The sequence below is a fragment of the Emys orbicularis genome, chromosome 5 (assembly GCF_028017835.1).
Source record: "Emys orbicularis isolate rEmyOrb1 chromosome 5, rEmyOrb1.hap1, whole genome shotgun sequence".
Taxonomy (NCBI): domain Eukaryota; kingdom Metazoa; phylum Chordata; order Testudines; family Emydidae; genus Emys; species Emys orbicularis.
Window position 1 is genome coordinate 53,196,349 of NC_088687.1, and position 19,948 is coordinate 53,216,296.

General features: G+C 41.9%; 1 protein-coding gene across 1 annotated transcript in view; it reads right to left on the bottom strand.

The window, feature by feature from the left end:
• The window catches only part of SLC7A11 (solute carrier family 7 member 11), a 69,956-nt gene that overhangs the window by 48,600 nt on the left and 1,408 nt on the right, over positions 1–19,948 (bottom strand). Inside the window, exons 2-4 of the mRNA XM_065404657.1 lie at positions 17,954–18,080; positions 13,203–13,318; positions 4,068–4,193 (exon numbers count right to left, since the gene is read on the bottom strand). Of these exons, the coding sequence (XP_065260729.1) occupies positions 4,068–4,193; positions 13,203–13,318; positions 17,954–18,080 (369 nt within the window). The remainder of the gene's footprint in view (positions 1–4,067; positions 4,194–13,202; positions 13,319–17,953; positions 18,081–19,948) is intronic.

Below are 19,948 nucleotides of genomic sequence, written 5' to 3' on the forward strand. Positions count from 1 at the left end.
CATGAGATCAGGAATCTGTCTAGTGATTAGACAGAGACCTAGAGTGGGAAACTTTTGTTTAAGACACGGTCACTGGCTAAGGAGAATTTTAAAAGTGAACCATCTATGGCCCTGATAAAATCTGAATCCACTGCTCCGTGAGAGAGTGTGTGTGTGTGTGTACACTGTGTTGTTGACCGCTTGTTTTTCTTATAGAATGATCCACCAGTTGTGATGAATTGTTCAGATTACATTTGGGCAGGCAATGATTAGGGCACCTTTCCTAGCCCTTTCACTTGCTAGGGTGAGCAGTGCTGTTCTGTAAAAGGGCTGCTCATTCACCTGGGGCATTGCTAAACATTTTTGCTGCCCAGGATTCAGGATCAAGATCTTTATAGAATGACCACTGTGTTGATGACCCTCAGCATATTAAATCTGCTTTGGTGCACCAAGTGGAGGAGACCTCTAGGTCCAACATCTAAAAAGGCACTGCAACATTGTATTGTGAAATACATGAGTCCTGATAAAGCACAAAAGACGTCAATGACTATCCCCTGCATCTTATGTAGTTCCCAGTCGTCATGACCTTTTGTGTCACTGTTCTCCAACTTCAGCAGCTGAGAGAGTGCGATTGCCCATGTGCAACAGACTTCTCACCTAAAAAACCTCACTCACAGGCATTCACAAATCATCAAGAAAAAAAGTCTGCAATGATGGGTGAATAAAGTGTCAGGTGTAGCTGAACACTTGGAGTCACAATCACAAACTTGTACCCAGGTGACCTGGGACATTGGTTGCTCAACCTTGAATCCCGGGGAGCAAGGATGTTCAGTAACATCTCTCTTGTTTTTCTATAAAACAAGAGCTCTCTCTATGGTTACATGGAACATATAGACCATAATGGACAAAGATAGCACATCAAGATTTGAAAGATGTACAGCATTAATTGCAAGAAAACCTGCTAGATACAGCAACAACATAGCTGCCCTCAGCAAAACCAAACTTGAAGATGAAGGCTCCATAATGAACTAGAAGGTGGCTACAACTTTTTTTGAAAAGGGAAATCAGCAGAAGAAGACACAATTGATGGCACTGGTTTTGCCATTAAATAGAGCTGCCTGAAATCACTGAGATACTTACCTGCAGGCAAAAATGAACACCTAATTACTCTACAGTTTTCCATTGGAAATTCATGATATTGTGACTCCTATCAGTGCTTGTGCTCCAGCCATGAATAATTAAAAGAACAGTTCTATTCTGATCTGGATGACATAACCAAATGTATATCCAGTGAAGACAAACTCATACTTCTGGTAGATTTTAATGCCAGAGTTGGAAAAGATAAAAATTAACAGGAGTGGTCTCCTCGTCAGCAAGTGTACTGAACATGAGTTTGTTATTACTGACACAATCTTCAGGCAAGCTGACAAATATGAAACTTTGTTGAGGCATCCAAGATCCAAGCACCTGATTGACTATGTCATTACATGGCAGAGTTATCAGGGATATCAAGATCACCAGAGCAATGTGAGGAGCAAACTGTTGGCCTGACCACAGGATGATCAAAGCCATTTTCAATTTACACATTGTTGCCCTTCATTGAAACAATGCTGAATAGATCAAACCGCAATTGAATATAGCAAAGTTGAGACATCCATTTCATCAAGAAAAACTAAGGGAAAACTCAAAGGAAAAAATTGCTTGCATTACATCATCAGCTTTCATTTTGCTCAATCAGCTTGTCAAAACAGTGTCAGAGAAGCTGAGACCGAATGAGGATTTAGATTGGGTCGGTGCACCATAGACATGATTTTTGTTGTTAGGCAGATTCAGGAAAAATGCACTGAAGAAAACTTCGAACTGTATGTATGAAGACATGGATCTAAAAATAGTGTTTGACACTGTGAACAGAAATGGGCTCTGGAAAGTTCTAAAAAAGTTTGGCTGCCCAATTCATTAACACCGCATGTCAATTCCATGAAGACATGTGTGATCAAGAACTCTCAGATGGTGACCTCTCTAAACAATTCCCCATATCTAACAGGGTGAAACACGGCTCCATGCTGGCACCAGTCCTCTGTGGTCTCTTTTTTGTAGCCATTCTGAATTATGCAAATGATAGCTGTCAAAAAGGAATATACATAAGGCACATAACTGATGGAGAACTCTTCAATCTCTGAAGACTTGCTGCAAAGACAAAAGTCCTTGAGGCACTCATTTGTGAAGCTCTCTTTGCAGATGTTTGTGCTCTACTTAGTCACAGTGAAAGTGACTTACAGATCATCCTTGAGAGGTTCTCAGAAGCAACTAAACAGTTTGGACTCATCAGCCTGGAAAAAAATGAAGTCCTCTTCCAACCAGTCCCATCAACCACTAAGCCAAACATCAGCATCACTGGTACCAAACTAAAGAATGTCAATAACTTTACATATCTTGGCAGTAGTATCTTAAATGATAGTTCCCTGGGTCAAGAAATATCAAACAGAATACAAAGGCAAGCCAGGCTTTTGGAAGTACCTTCAAACTGTTGCCCAAACTGATATACAATGCTGCAGTGATAGCACCCCTTTTATATGGATGTGAAACATGGACAGTTTACTACAGACATATCAAGCAACTTGAAAGCTTTTACATGCATTGTCTTTGTTCTATTCTGTAGTCCTGCTGGCAAGACAAAGTGTCAAATATCAACATCCTTGAGAGAGAAAAAACAAACAGCATCAAAGTAATGATTATCAAAGCCCAGCTTAGATGGGCAGGGCAAGTTATCAGAATGGGTGGTAACAGATTCCCGCAAAAGAGTTCTTTATGGTGAGCTGGAACTAGGAAAGTATAGGAAGAGCAGTCAACATAAATGCTTCAAAGATGCCCTTAAGCAGAATATCAACTCATGCAGCGTAAATATTGATGACTTTGAAGACACAGCCAACGACAGACCTGAATGGAGAGTAACTATCAATAAACATTGTAAACATTCTGAGAAAGACAGATGTGAAAAGCGGATTGAAAAACGGGCCAAGCATCATGTCAAGTTTTTCAGCGGCATTCCTAGATGACATCTGCTCACGACCTTGCTCCTCACAAACTGGACTATAGAGCCACAAGAGAATACATGAGATGCCATGACATCATTGTCAGATATGATGGACACACATACTGTGTTTTTGACCCCGGTTTGAGGCTATATGGAATACTGTAAAAGTATCCTCCTGAATTGATAACACATGAAATTCTTGCCAGATAGGATCTACCAATGAGGTTATTAAAATCAACGGCTCTTCTATCTCCCCTACTCTGAATGACTTTTTTGTGCTTTGTTACAGTAACATTTAAACAACGACAATATAGAGAGACTTGTGAACTCTTCAGACTTCCTTCACTGAGTTTGTATTAGCCCTGCTGTCTTGGTTTTATATTTATTCTTTCACTTGGTACCAGTAACATGTACATGAGCTTCGAATACAATCACATACGGGCGGGTCTGCTAGTTTAAACATCTGCAAAGGCCAACATCAGGAACAACATCTTTCTCCCATGCAGACACAATATTTTACCACAAGTATTTTAACATTTGGGAGCTACATTGCATATTTTGATATGCTCATAACTTTGTGAAAATTCTGAACCCTGAACATTCCTGTTGCTAATTCATAACATATAGTAGTGAACAGGGATAAGCGTTAATGCAGTTAAAAAACAAATTATCTCTGCCAGACGATTCTTAATGTCCAATTTATTAAAACATTTAGAGGAACAAGACATGCCCATCTGCCATTAAAACTGATTCTGTCTTTCTACAGAGAGTTTTCACTTGAAATAAAAGTTTGGATGCTGAAAGGAGCAATTCTGTGCTTCTTCATTTAACATGCTGGATCCAGACTCAATACTCTCATTGGCATGCTGCTATAAATACCAGTTCATCCCAGTGTAGTTCCACTTCCAATCAATTGCATGACAGTACAGAGCTCAAGTTAAACAAGCAGAGACTAATTAAGAGATTTTGCTGGTATAAGCACTATTTGGTGGCAGTGAGGGTGGGGGAAGGGAGAGAAAAAGCATTTAAAAATCATTTACTTTTCAGTTCATACCTTTAATTAGCTGCATAACTCCAGGGACTATAATTATCAAAATTGCTACGAGCTTGCAAAAGGTAAGGAAAATCTGGATGCGAGCACTCCAACTGACACTCATGCTATTCAGGACCATTACCACTGCTGCAAGAGAAGAAGAGGTGAAAGTTAAACAGAAGTGCTCATCCCACCGAACGCACCGTAAACTAAAAACTGAATAATGCTGAACAGTTTATTCTTATACATGAAAGAAAACAGACATCCTAATAACTTTTTCCCTCTGTTACGCCTCACCTTTCCCCTCCCCATCCTATCCTAAATGCCTCTGCTGAACCCATCTTTCTGTCCCACTGCTCCAACCATCAATCTCTTCACTATCTGCCTAGCTCTTTCCACCTCAAATTATAGCTTGTCGCTTACTCAGTGTCAGAATTGTTAACTGTTGGTAATGGATGGGCTGATATAACACTGCTTTTGATTAAAAAATTAATTGCACATCCCATCGCTCTGGGCCTCAGTGTTAATGTTGGCTTGATTGTAGATTTGCATTTTTAAAACAATAATTAATAATAAAATTAAAGCTTCTCACTCTCACTTAGGCTCTGCATAAATTTGCCCCTAGCTACATCTCTGCCTTTATTTCCACTTACTCTTCTTCTCACTATTTATCCTCTTTTAGGATCATATTACACCAGACACAAGGGGATGAGGATGCAAAGAACTTCCCAGCCATTTTTGGGAATTCTAGCACTGTTGGTGGTGCTAGATGCACAGAGGCCTTGCAGTCCTCCAGTGCCAAGTTTGGGCCTGTGTCCAGCTCATATGTAAAGACAGAAGAAGGGGAAGGAAGGAACCTTTCATTCTCACCCCCAAACTGCGTGCCCTACCCATCAGGGCAAGTACATTCTGGTTCTTAATGGGGCACTGACTGACACAGAAGATGAACAATGAAGCATCTAATTCTATCCCAGTTATTCTGGCATATGTAATGATATGCCTGTAGGAAGAGAGGAGATAAAGAGGTATTAGTAAATGAATAATTATATAGAGTACAAAAACCTATTGCTAGCCAAAAGAAGAATTTTCGGTTTTTAATCCCTTGCTGGAGAAAAGGGTGAATGTGATAGGGCAAGCCTATCAATTGATCCTCTCTCTGTTTCCATCTAGAGGGACTAATGAATCAGCTTTACATCAGAATCCTTCCTTACTCCAAAGCCTTCTTAGGAGCACTGGTTTATCTGGATTACCAGATATCTCACACATCACTGGATTTATAAAATCACAACTCAAGAGTGCCCATCCAGAACCTGAAACTTGGAGCTTAGCAAATATTAACACAGGTGTTGCAGGTCTGGCCTGTACAGACTCTCCAGCGGCTAGAACTGCTGTTTCATCGTGTGTCTTTACAAGTTGGCTCTAGGGCTACGGATGATGCTTAACCAGCAAAACGGAGCAAGGTTTTACTGAACTTCAGAACTGAGACAGTCTCTTTTGGGCTACCACAAAAACAAAATTGTCTGACTTCTGCAAAATCTCCTTGTAGTCAGAATATTTTGTGTTTTGCTTTATAATTCCTGTCCATACGTCGACCTGGCAACACATATAAAGTGCTGGGAGCCTGATTCACCTCGGTGACACCTGACACTGATATAACTCAGTTGATTTAAGTGTTAAAAGTTCCTCCAGTTCTAAAGTGTTCTGAATCAGGCCCTAAATCCTTACATATGTTGGATTGACTGGTTTTTGATCATATACTCTTTTACATTGTAAATTTTCACAGCTACCCTTAAGCACTTAATTGAAAATTCAGCAAAATACATTTTAAACAGCAGATATACCTACACTGTGTAAGTCACTAAGAAATCCAATGCCAGGAGCTATTCCGTGGTTTATTTCAAATTTTCTAGAACTTTCAGTTTATATTTGTATTGTGACTCTTGCACAAGACAAAGCACAGACGGGGGCACAATACAAATATAAGATGAAATTTTCAGCTTAGTATTTTAAACCTTCCATTCAGCTCATGCAGAGTTCAAGTTCCATGCCAAGAACATTCAGTTACACAACTCAGCACAGAGTAAGTAACATGAGCAATTCTGCCTCAAAGAGAACTGTTCTGTACTCACTGGTTTTTAATAAGGTGATCAACTTCCTGATATGCACCCGAGATTTTTATCAGATAGCAAACAACTAGTGAGAACTAGAGCGGAGAGAATGATAATTCCATTTCACACAGGTTATGTCTAGACTGCAATAAAAGACCCGTGGTACGGCTGTGGCTGGCCCAGGTCAGCTGACTTGGGCTTGCAGGGCTCGGGCTGCAGGGCTACAAAGTTGTAGTGCAGACATTCACTGCAGGGATCTCAAGCAAGGAGGGGTTCCGAGCCTGGGTTCCAGCCCAAGGCTGAACGTCTACATTACAATTTTATAGCGCTGCGACCCCAGCCCCGTGAGCCCAAGTCAGCTGACCCAGGGTCTGAGATTCAGTACCGCAGCTTTTTTATTGCAGTGTGGACATACCTACTGGTTTAGCTCTTGCACAAGCCATACATACATAGGTGGGTCGTGTTTGCTTGAACACAATCTCCTCTGTTTGTAGCCACGTTAGAAACTCACAGATGTTTCTTGTGATCTCAGCCAAGACAAAACCAGAAATGGGGTGGCCAGCTACTTTGTGGCTGCTTAGTTGTGGGTTTGCAGTTGAACAGGAAGAGAGAGAGAAAAATGCAATTAAAGACTGAACACGCATGAGCCCAGTGTTGCAATCAGATCTGTTCAGGCACAGAAGATATCTATGCTACTGCAGAGCCTGAGTGACGTCAATGGCAATCTGCATGAGCCTAACAGTATGTCTGTACTGCAGTGAGGAGGTGTGATTCCCAGCATGGGCAGACAGACTCACACTAGCTTTGCTTGAGCTAGTGCACTAAAAGTAGCAGTGTGGACATTGAGGCACTGGCTCACACTAGACACCCAAATCCACCTGACCCCTGGGTCTGAGCTCAAGTGACCAGTCCAAGCCGCCACCCATGGCACAATGTCCACACTGCTATTTTTAGCACACTAGATCTAGCAAAGCTAGCACAAGTCTGTCTACCTGTGGTATTTGTACCTGTGTTTTATAACAGCAGTGTGATTTTAGAGAAGAGAAGGGAGAAGATAGTGGAGAATAGAAGCCATGAAGGAAGACCTGAGCAGGATGTGGAAGAGGATATAACAACTGTGCCAATTATCAAGATAGGAGCTGTATCCCAGATCAAGGGTGATTATGTAGCATCAGAGTGGTTTGTGTCCATGCATCGATCCTGCCATCATTTGCCACCATGACAATGAATTGTGGCATGGGGATTCGTAGGGCACCACTGCCTCATAGACACCTTGAGAAACACCACCATGAACTGTTTGCAGAGGCTATGCTACAGGCAGGGCCGGCTCCAGGCACCAGCATTCCAAGCAGGTGCTTGGGGCGGCAATCTGCAAGGGGCGGCAGTCCGTATGTTTATGCCCCCCCCAAGCAGGGCACCGAATCGCCGCCCCGCACGGCGGGGGCTGTCTGTGTGCCATTAGGGCAGCATGCACGTTTGCACAGCGGCGGCAATTCAGCGGCAGCTTCTATGTTCAGCTGCCCACAGCGGCAATTCGGCGGCTTCTGTCTTCTGGCTGAAGACAGAAGCTGCCGCCGAATTGCCGCCGCCGTGGAAATGCGCGTGCCGCCCTAACGGCACACGGACTGCCCCCGCCATCCGCGGCAGCAATTCGGCGCGCTGCTTGGGGCAGCAAAAACAGTAGAGCTGGCCCTAGCTACAGGATCAAGGTAATGCTAGTGAATGGCAGGCAGTGCCAGCCCAGGTATAGCAGGCACCTGTGGCACAGTAGGTGACCATGGAAGGTGAAAAAAACGGCATGAATATACAATCAAATGTAATGGTGACATTTGTCAGCCGTCGCTTGCCGCAATCTGATCCTTCACACTGTCATCACTATAAAAAGTATAATAAAATAATAAAAGCCAACAGGAGACCAGCAGTAGAGTTAGATCCTGGCCTATTTTCCAACCAGGATCCAAATACGTAGCACTGATAGAGTAGAGAACAAAAGGGAGCCACCTACATCAGCTCGTCAGGCTTTTATGGCCTAAGTGCTTGTGAGAAGTAACAGCCCACATTAGCCTAAATACGTTGCTATTTGGACATCTGTGTGCACCAATTGAAAAGGAGGCACAGAAGGCATAAATCTTGATCTGTAGTATAAAAGCATCTCAGCGAAGAAAAGTCTTTATTTAAGCTGCTTATCTGAAATCTGCCAAAGGGGACTGATTTAGTCATAACTAAGGCTGCGTGTCTGTCACGGAGGTCACAGATTCTGGGACTTTCCGTGACCTCTGCAGAGGCCAGTCCAGCTGGCTCCAGGGCTGCCCAAGCAGATCAAGCAGTCCCTGGGCCAGTTGCCCTGGCCGCTGCTGGGGCAGTTTGGGTGTGGACGGGGGTTCAGGGCTGGGGATTGGTGTACGGGGTGGTGCTTACCTCTGGGGGGGGAGGCTCCCTGAAAGTGGCTGGAACATCCCTCTAGCTCCTAGGCAGAGGGGCCGGGGGGCTCTGTGTGCTGTCCCTGCCTGGAGGCACCGACCCCGCAGCTCCCATTGGCTGCTGTCAGGGCCGGCTCCAGGCACCAGCGCAGCAAGCAGGTGCCTGGGGTGGCCAAGGGAGAGGGGTGGCATGTCCAGCTCTTTGGCGGCAATTCGGCGGCGGGTCCCTCAGTCCCTCTCGGAGGGAAGGACCTGCTGCTGAATTGCTGCCGAAGAATGAAGCAACAGTAAAGCTGCCGCCGAAGTGCTGCCTATCGCGGCTTTTTTTTTTTTTTTTTTTTTGCTGCTTGGGACGGCAAAAACGCTGGAGCCAGCCCTGGCTGCTGTTCCCAGCCAATGGGAGCTGCGCAGCCAGAGCTTGTGGCAGGGGCACGGAGCCCCCCTGGCCTTCCCTCCCCGAGAGCTGCAGGGACACGCGGACCTGGATAGGGAGCCTGCCAACCTCGCCAACCCTCCCCCCCCACAGCTCTAGCAGGGGTCCCGGGCCTTCTCCACCCCACAGCACCCGCGGCACCCCCAGACCGCCCCCCAAGCCCAAGTTTTAGTCAGGTCCCGGGCCGTGAATTTTTGTTTACTGCCCGTGACCTGTTCATGACGTTTACTAAAAATATCTGTGACTAAAACATAGCCTTAGTCATAACTGATGCCATTTGCAATTGCCATACTGGAGAAAGAAGTTAGCGGGATTGTGTAAACTCTGAAATAATGTAAAATGATGATTTGGCCAAAGAAAAATGTCAGAGTTTAGTTTTTTTTTCCCCCAGGAAATATTCCCGGAACAATATTGCCTGTGTTTAGGAATGGGTATATATCTGGGGTATTTGATGATGGGGCAGAACTCAAATTTGAGTCCTCTCTAGGGTGTCAAATACTCAGAGTAGCCCCAAAATACACATAAACAAGTTAAAAACTCTTGAATCATACATGAGCAGTTGATCTGTTCTCAGACTCTCAGCTTTGTATAGCTGAAACCTCTTTACCTGCTCATTTGATATGGAGACCAAGTGAAGTGATTGGATATACAGTATAAACTGGGCCATTTCTACTCAGGTTACATAGTAATAATACAGTTCAATAAACTTATATAGTGTAATTTATCCCCAAGAATACATACACACACACACACACAGACCGCTATGCACTGTGTGTATATAGCACTCTCTCTCTCTCTGATTGTGCTAGAATTGAAAATGCATGTAATATAGGCCTTTTGGCCCTGCAAAGTCTGCAGCCAAGGAATCTATGATTTGAGGGAAATACAAACGTGAAGGAGACGCTCAGCTTTCATTTAAGAAGAAAAAGTATGTTTCTAGCCCTCCTCCTTGCAAAGATCAACTTGAAAAACACAAATTGACATAAAATGATTGCTAAGTTTGAAAGGAAGAGGCAGCTGGGTTCCACTTCTGTAAGCAGGAGACTGGGGCAGAGCCAGGGAAGAATCTAAAGATTATCCTCCATACAATCACTTTTTATGTATAATGAATTAGTTAAGTTTGGGGTGTTCTCCCAAAGAATTGTCTCACTAACCCTCACTAAAATCCTTAGGCTGGCCCTGTGCATAGAGGTCTGATAATTGTGGGCAGTAACTGATTACGATGGTAGACACAAGTAATTTGCTTCTAATGTCTACCCAAAATTACCAAGGTTTGGTATGATTACAGAGGGTATTGTGTGTCTAGCATGTTCTTTGGAGCTATAAAATAATAAATAAATAATGGAATTTTAAAATTGATACATTGTCCAGGAGCTCAGTTTTAGCTCTCATCTGAAATATGGCAACTGCAGCTGCACAGTGCCCCCTAACACAATATAGGAACACAGTTTTAGTACTGCTCTAAAGGAAACTACCTCACTTTCTGAACCATTAACATAATTGCGGACTTTTCTGGGAATGTTCCCGTCCAAATACTAATCCGGCCCAACCCTTATCTTGTAAATCTTGCTTGCTCAGAAGATCAGAGGGCAAGATGGTAAGAACAAAATCTCTCTTATTACTAACACATAGTTCCATGATGCTTCCAACTATTTTATTCCCATCTGAGATGATAAAGATAACTTGGGTGAGCCAGAGAGCTGCAAAGAGCAGTCTTATCACTCTGCAAAATCAGCCATGGCGGCCCACAGAGAAAAGAGACACAGAAGTGGGTGAGAAGGACAAAGATGGGGTAGCTGACTTGCAGTTTGACTTAGGCTATATCAAACCCTTGAAAGGAAACAGAGACTCCAATCTGGATGGGGAACTTTGTACACAACCATACTACTACTACTACTACTACTACTAATAATAATAATAATAATAATTAAATACACTAGATAATTCTGCCCATAGAAGAGTCACAGTCAGACTTTCAGATCCTTGGATATATGTGCACTATCTGCTACACAAAATACACAAATACACAAATACACAAAATGCTACATCATTACAGAAAAGTAAACACTAAACCCCATCCATCAGTGTTTCCCTTGACATCTCTGTTGGTCATATTTACAAGACTTTCTCCAGTAATCTCTAGTTTCAGTGAGGCAGTAACTCATCCTACCCGCTTTGCACAAAAACTCTCTTTTGATCACCATAGCAACAATTTGCTGTTGACTCCAAACTCCCCTCAGGGCGTCATTATTTCAGGATAACTCCACCCTCCTGCCACGCTGCTTCTTTGCTTAATTACTTCATGAAATCCAGGCTTATCAGACAGATTTTCAAGTAAATTAAAAGTAATAAAAATACTATTTTAAATTCTTCACTCTTTGTGCTGGAATTACACGCACTTAACAAAACACTTTAATGGAGTCACCCCATAATGTTCCTTCTGTCTCAGTGACCTTGAAGTTCTTGAACATCTGTCTTACCCTTATCTTTTCCTGAAATATTTTAGGCAGATGTAATTATAAAAAAAGTAATTAACCCCCAAAACTCAAGCCCTTAATTCAATTACTCATATGGTTTCTGCATAATTAAAATATAAGCAAATGTGGTCAGATATTGATTTTTTTTTTAATACTGGTGGAAAAACACTTCTACAAATAACTTGTTTCTTTATACTGGAGACTGGAAGTTCAATCTATCTCCCTATATAAAGAAAAACTCATCTGATTCAATTACCTGTGCAAAACAAAAGTATCTTCCTGTGTGACTTTTTACACTATGTTGTCTGAACTCCTTTTTCATTCCTTTTATATTGTTTCAGATATATGTGCTGCCCAAATTAAAAAGAGCACTGTTCCTAAGGTTCAGCAGTAAACACTAATGTAGGTGCTACCTATGTGCCAGCTGAATAATAGGAAAAAAGACTAGGAGGGGCTGTTCCTATTGTGTGTGTTAGTGCTATACATTAATACCTGCACTGCTCTGCACCCACTGCGATAAGAGATGGTCGGGTTCATAGCTTTACTGAAATACTGGCTAGGCCTGGGCAGGAAATGGTTTTTGTGTCCCAAAAAACTTTTTGAGATTTCAAAAAATTTCCTGTTCCCTATTGAAAGGCTTCAGTTTTGTCCCAAAGTTCTTCACCATGAAAAATGAGCTTGAGAGACCCTCCCCAGAAAAGCCTGTTGGTTAGGGCACTCACCTCTGATGAGGCTTCAAGTCCCTGCTCTGTCCTGATTGCCAGGCTACTGGGTATTCAGGGTGGGTCTCTCTCAATCTCTCCTCTTGCAGCTGTTCCAGTTTGTGTAATTAATTAAATATTCAGTGGACCAGAGAGAGGGCAGGAGTGGGATCAGGGCTGTGACAGGGAGATGGAGCACGGGGTGGTGGTTCAGGGGTGCAGGTTCTGGGCGGTGCTTACCTCAAGCAGCTCCCGGAAGCAGCAGCATGTCCCCCCTCTGGCTCCTATGCTGAGGCACACCGCATGCTGCCCCATCCACAGGCACCATCCCTGCAGCTCCCATTGGCCACGGTTCCTGGCCAATGGGAGCTGCCGGGGCGGCGCTTGAGGCAGGGTCAGCGTGCAGAGTGAGCCCTCTGCCTACCCCTATATATAGGAGCCGGAGTGGGATACGCCGCTGCTTCCGGAAGCCGCATAGCCCCTGACACTGCTCCCTGGCTGGAGCGCCAGAGCAAGGCAAGCCCCAGACCCCTCTCACCAGCGGGAACTCGAGGGCCAGATTAAAATGGCTGGTAGGCCGGATGTGGCCCGCGGGCCGTAGTTTACCCACCACTGCTATAGCCTGATGGTTAGGGCACTTACCCAGGACTTGAACCTGCATCTCCCATATCCCTATGATAATAAATAGACCTGAAGAACAGCTCTGTGTGAGCTCAAAAGCTTGTCTCACTCACCAACAGCAGCTGGTCCAATAAAAGATATTACCTCTCCCACCTTGTCTCTCCAATATCTTGGGACTGACATGACTACAACACCGTGGCATACAATTAATATTTAATTATTTATACAACGTGAAGCAGTTCCAACAGGAGCGACTGAGAGACCCACCCCAGAATGCACAGTAATTCTGTAATGGTTCACATCAAGGCACTACCTATTCAATGTCTGACTTATTTTAATTATTTTCTACTTTAACATCACCTTCACCCTTCTCCAAAGCTTAAATTTGATACTTACTGATGCCAACAGCTGTAATAAGCTTGATTGCTAGGTCTGGAATTTCACATTGGATAAAAAATGGTTCCAAAATATAGCGTCCAAATGCCAAGGATATCACTGCTGTGGCAGCAGGGCTAAGGTAAACAGAAAGAAAGAATCAAGAAATGATGGTTAATCTACACCAGTGGATAAACAATGTTCACACAGGGTCATCTTCATTATCACAAAACTGAGTTCAATTTAACTGTGGTGTGTCCTTCGTAACTGTGTAAAACCACAGTGTCTGAATATAGTGGAGGTTCTCAGGAGTACATAATCACTTATGCTTTGCTCAGATGCTACTGAACTATCATCATCACTTTTATCAACATGGACTGACTTATGACTTACCTGTTGTACCACAGTCAGAAATGACATGCACTGGAGATTTATGAACACAGTCTTTATTCATTCCCTTTAAATCAAATAGGATCGGGTACCAGATAATAGCTGGTATTTAAATCCAACTTTATAGAAGTTTATGTGGATAGAATTTTAATGTTTGCATGCATCTCATTCTTCACAAGAGAATTTCAAAGTTTAGAGATTCTGCTTTATTCAGATAAGCGTCCTAAAAATATCCAGCACTTGTACCAAAGTCCTAGTGTATTTAATCAGGATGAAGCGGTGTCACTAAATTGTAATTGTAAATAGGCTTCTGTGAATCATTTCTGCTTCCTGTCCTGGTCAAAAGCTTCAAGTCCCTTTCAACATGGAGAATATTCCTCAAAGATAGTGAGAGAGCACTTATTGCACAATGAAATGTGCAGAAAGAAAGTACATATTACAGAGCTGGGTGAAGTGATTTCAAGAGCAGGAGATAGCTCACATCAATATATGCAAGACCAGCTTAATAAGGGATATGCCTCCTCTTCTTTTTAAGACAAGGGAGAAAGTTAGCCAGAGGCCTTAGCATTAACCCAGATATTGACATCAGTTTGCCCTGTTACTCTAGGTTAGACGTAGTCATGTTGCCTACATAGTGGTGTTCCAGGAATTCTGTTTCCGGAAATATTATTTCTACCTGCTCAGACAGCTATTTGTGCTTCCATCACCGAGTTACAAACAATAAGGAGCTAAGGGCTAGGGATACCTTTGATCTGATTCCCCTGGAGTAAGGCTCAGCCCATACAGATTAATATTATAGTATTTTTATTTCCGCTTGTGGTCAAAACCAGGAAGTGCAACAGTGCTTGCAAATTCAAACAAAACAAAAAGTTAAGTACACTTTTTATTCAAAGTTCAGTAAAGGTCTGGTTCAGTCCAGAGGATAGATGAAAGTTTAGGTAATTTTGTATTTAAACTTGTTCAACTATCCTTACCAGAGTATCTTTACAGAAACACCTTATAGAATATAACAATGGTGAAACCAACAGAAATTAAACAAGACTGTATTGAAATTGCTCTAAAAATCTCTAGAATTTAAATAAAGAATAATAGTCTGTCTATGGGATTTAAACTATCCTTTAGAATGTAATAGCTAATATCCATGCCATAAAATTTTATGAGACAATTTAAAAATTCTATTGAGAGGTTATTATTGTGTGTTAAATTCCACAAGGGAGCTGCATCTCTGAAAAGAAAAATATTCTCTTAATGTTGTGACTCAGCCACTATATCATAGATTGTGTTGGATCAGACTGCCGGCAAGCAAATGCTAAAACTATCTTGTTAACAAAGGTTCTGTGTTGGTTAAGGGAGGGTTGCTGCTTGCACAGATTTACCACTCCCGCACCCACCCTCATACATGGGGATTTAATGGCTTAGCAGACACTCAGGGCCTGATTCTCTTCTCATTTACATGTCACTATATTAACTTCAACTGAGTTACTTCTAATTTACACAGGAGTAAGTGAGAGGAGAATCAAGCGCCCCCAGCATTTAGTTAGCATCAGGTTGTTTGTACTGCTACAAATCAACCATCAGACCAGATCTTTTGAGTATCCACACATAACTTCCTTCTTCAATTCCAGTGCTCTCTTCCAGAACTTTACCTAATCTTTTTTTACAAAGACCTCTTTTTAATTATCTTAAAGAGAGAGTGATGGTTAGCTGCACCACTACAATTTTTACACTCCTGCTTTTCCTAAATTGTGCCTGCAATAAATACTGTGGCTTAATGAGCATTTATATGCTCTCATTTTTCTGTGGATTGCACTAACAGTTACAGTCCACAAATAAGAGAGCAGAGGGTCAAAGTAACAATACACTTTGCATTGTATTGCAAATGTGAAGAAAAGTTGGCAAAGTACATACACCTTGTGCACTTCTCTTGCTTTCAGTAATAGGTATAAAGAGAATGTATCCCTTGCAAACAAAGGATAGTAGCTGACTATGTGCGGATAGAAGTAGGAAAATTACCACCAGCACATCCCATAGCTCTAAATAGGTTGCAGTATGACATTGTCCAACCTATGGTTTAAGCCCTGTTAGCAACCACTTGACATGGTTTTATAACACAGGTCTAACATGGTTCTTGGGGTGGGGAGAGGAGGAGAAAATATCCCTAAATGCACTGGTTAGAGAAAGTGCAAGTGAAAGTCACGTTTAAACATAACCGTTGCTAGCACAGTTTAATTTATATCACACAGAATTGAAACGTCCCTTGGATTTGTAATACTGTGGCTGAAATGATATATGGGAGCAGGAAATGTTTATTCTTTATTGTGGCTGCTCCACTAGTCTGTGGTTTTCATAATCCTGCAGTCTTTCAGAGGAAAAAGGACACAGCTGAGGAATGTGTGTGTAACTTTTCTGACTACTTAGAAGTCACTGCTTAGAACACAAAGTACATACTGGGTGGCTAGTTCTTTCCACAGTAACAACCAATTAGTTCACAGCCATAGGAATCAGAAATAAAACTCTACACGGAATTTCAGCAATGTAGTTCTGATAACTACAAGTTATAACAAGTACGCCCCCATAGTTACTTCTCAGAATTACTGATTCACGGATGGTTTGACTTTATTCTCATGCACAGTTTATATTTATTTGGGTATGGGACAGGTTATGACGATAATGAATGTTCTCGTGACATCATCAGGATGTTGACACATTTTAAACAAACTTCGGGGTCAGAGTGACTTAGCATTATTACTGAGTTTAACCAACTTAGTCTGTGCTAGAATTTGGATCCTTGCCCATTTTTATGTAAGTCTGGCAGTGAGATCAAATAAAGCATGTGCACTATGATTAGCTTGCTGCATGAGAGGAAGTAAGTTTTACTAAGGCCAAGCAGATTTGAAGTGACCTGCGTTTATTTTATGTAGGTGAATTGTCATAACTATATAGATAGTTATGACAATAGAAATAGTTCAAATAGATTTCAAGGGACTAACTTTCTATAATCAATTTGAATATGATAACTGATATCCATTAAAATTCTGGGTGTTGGTTTGATATAAAGACACATATTTATTATACTTGAAGGCTCCAACAGCATATACACTTGTAGCATAAGACACAAAACAACACAATAAGGCAGATTCTTGGCCCAAGTTAAGTAATTATGGACTTAAAGCTGCTTTACATTGGCAGCTGGGGATTCTCCTGTTTTAGAGTAATATCTGAGTGGTGTAAAGCTGCCATAGCCAGCTCTAAATTTCTCACACCTTCACAGAGGAGAAAATGTAGGGGCATGAGCAGAGCACATGGTTCTCTGGCGAGCCATGGCCAGCTGAACAGTACTCTAGTGATATGTCTACAACACAGGGTAAGCCAGGGTTCAAACTCAGGCTCAAACCTAACCCCCCTTCCTTCTACACACAAATCATGCTGACCCAGGGCTTGGACCCAGGATCTCAGGATCCCACAGGGGTGGAACATCCAAGCCTGAGTCAAGCTGGGACCCAGGGTTTAAACCCTATTGCTTTGCATTGTAGATGCTACCCCACTGGACTCATGTTCTAGGGGTCCATCAAAAATATCCCACAATTCCACAGGCTGACTACTTTTGTCCTCTGAACAGTCAAGTTTGGTGAACAGTCAAGTTTTCCCAAACTGCACCATGAACAAAAGGCTAGAGCAGCCACATTTTGGGAGGGTAATTAGACTCAGGTTTGCAAAATGCTGTTTAGATGCTGAAGATCCATGTTGGGACAATTCCTACCCTGGGGTTACAAATGGGTGTAGATGCTCAACCGCTAGGTTATCAAAACCAGGGTCTGCTAACTCAAATTCCGATAACCCTGGATTACATTGCAGAGTAGACATACCCGAGGATACTATTCCTGTCTCTATTGAGGGAGGTAGAAAGATAGTTTAGAGCTACCTTTGCATCCCTCCTCAACTATTCCAAGCCAGAGTTCACTTCCACAAATCTAAGTAGGTAGCCAACACATGACACACTGCGAATTCAAAAGTTAGGTCCTTTACAGTATTTTTAAATATGATGTGTGGGTATCAGCACTATTACTGACATGGGAGAGCACTGCAGGCTTTGCAGAAGAATTGAAATCAAGTAGCTGAATTTTTATGAAAACCGGTTCACTTTAAATCATTTTTCTTAAAAATATCTTGAAACCAAATTGTCAGTGCTGGCAAATGAAATAGAACCAGTAAGTGTCCTGCAGCAGAAATACTTTAAAAAAAAAAAAAAAAAAAACACCACAGCTGGAAGATCAAAATCCATTTGATTATTTCTGTCCCCCTCATATCTGAGGTTTCTCTTTGTATTTGAAACAGCATTGACAGTGGACAGAGAAGGTAAATAGAACCCTCAGCACACTTACCGTATTATAAGCAGTTCCACCCAGACTCTAACAAAAGCCGGTAATGGGCCAAATGCCTCCAGGATGTAAGTGTAGTGGCCACCGGATTTCTTGATACATGTTCCCAGTTCAGCATAGCACAGTGCACCTATTGAAATTTATTTAAAATTGAAATGTTGTATCATAAGACATAACCAATAATGTTTATTCAAAACTTTTGTGATACATGAGCATTAGGAACAGACTAAACAATAGAGCACGTTATTCACTGAGTAATTATTTCGGACAAGTTTGATATATTTCTTCAAATAAGTTATTTGTAAATACATTTTTCATTAGTTCAATCAGCTCTGTAAGTGCCCAAATATTTGTGTGTAATTTATTCAATTACATTTTTCTGTAACCCACTGAATAGGTAATTTACTAATACAGTTTCTCATTACTCAACCAGCTCTAGTAAACAGATAGATGAAAATGCTGTGTCATGCTAGCTTAGAATCAGAGAATATCAGAGTTGGACGGGACCTCAGGAGGTCATCTAGTCCAACCCCCTGCTCAAAGCAGGTTGTCTGGCTACCCACCAAACAATGACAAAAGGTGTGTCTACACTTGGAGAGGGGTGTGTGATTCCCAGCTCAAGGAGACATACTCGTACTAGGTAACATCGAGCTAGCACACTAAAAACAGAGTATAGCCAGGGCAGCACAAGTAACAGGAGGGAACGGGAGCTTTGACAATGAGCCCCTCCCAACGCTCATTCTGCTGTGGCTACATTTGGTTGTTAGCATTCTAGCTAGTACATCTAATGGGAATACCCAAAAGCCCTGTCACTAGGAAATATCATTGGTTTAGTCTCTGCTGAGATTACAAGGGCCTGGAAACTGTATTACACATTCTGAGGCACACTGATGGAGCAATGTCAGGAAGTGTCCACTGTTGATTCAGGACTTCACTCTCCAAGACTATCAATGTGTTGTGTACTAGCACCACCCCCACTCCTCAAATCAGGTTGTTCAGTGCTTGCACATTACTGCATTTGTTCCTAGCTCTGGGAAGCTTCTGTATTGCAAGATGACTTCACATTTCCCTAGTAAGAGGAATCTTTCATTCTTCAATATGTTTACACTGGATCAAATAAAAAGAAAACCAGTGTTGTGTTATTACTTTAGAAGGTCTGGTCATGCAAAAGTCATTTGGTCCACTGTGGAGGGACTGTACAGCACAATGATGACCCTCGGAAAGCTCCCTGAGGCTGCCACATGCACAATATGCATCCTCAGCCTTTATGGAGCATTCAGCAGCATGCTAGAACAACAACATGGACCTGCATTAAATATTCTTAGCCATGTACCATCCCTCCAGTCTTTGTGTCTGCTGGGGTGTTTAATAGGCCACCACACAGTTACAAAGCCAATAGATTCTCAGCTCCATGTATGGACAGCATCAGTCAAGGAGAGATTTACCAGCACTAACAAATGCAGTCAACCTGTTCATTAGTGTGTGCACAGTGTTTGAGCAGCCTTTGGGAATCAATGATAAAGTGATATGGTGTCTAGTGTTATCATCAATACAATATATGCAGTTATCAATTATGTGTTCTCTAATTAATTTATGTCACTGTAATTATAAGATATAAAGCACATTTGTCAAAAACATACAGCATCTTAAATGTCCAGGGTTATGCAGAGACATGCATACATCTGCTATAGCTATTGCAATACAAAAAACACCAAATAATACATAATTTTAGAGATGGATTTGTAATTCAAAGGGCTTCTATTCTGTTCTTATTCTGACAGCAGCCCATTAAATCATACATTTTAATGAAGAATATCAGGCATATCTCATTTCTTTGGTAAATAAAGTTGGGTAAACTTTATTTGAGATTATTCAAGGTACCTGATAATCTATTTAGAGTCACATTTAATAAACCTATTGGCAGATTTTCTCTTGCCAAGCGTATTTGGAGAGACACAATATAGAATCAGTCTGAGGTAACTACTGTAATGTTGCAAT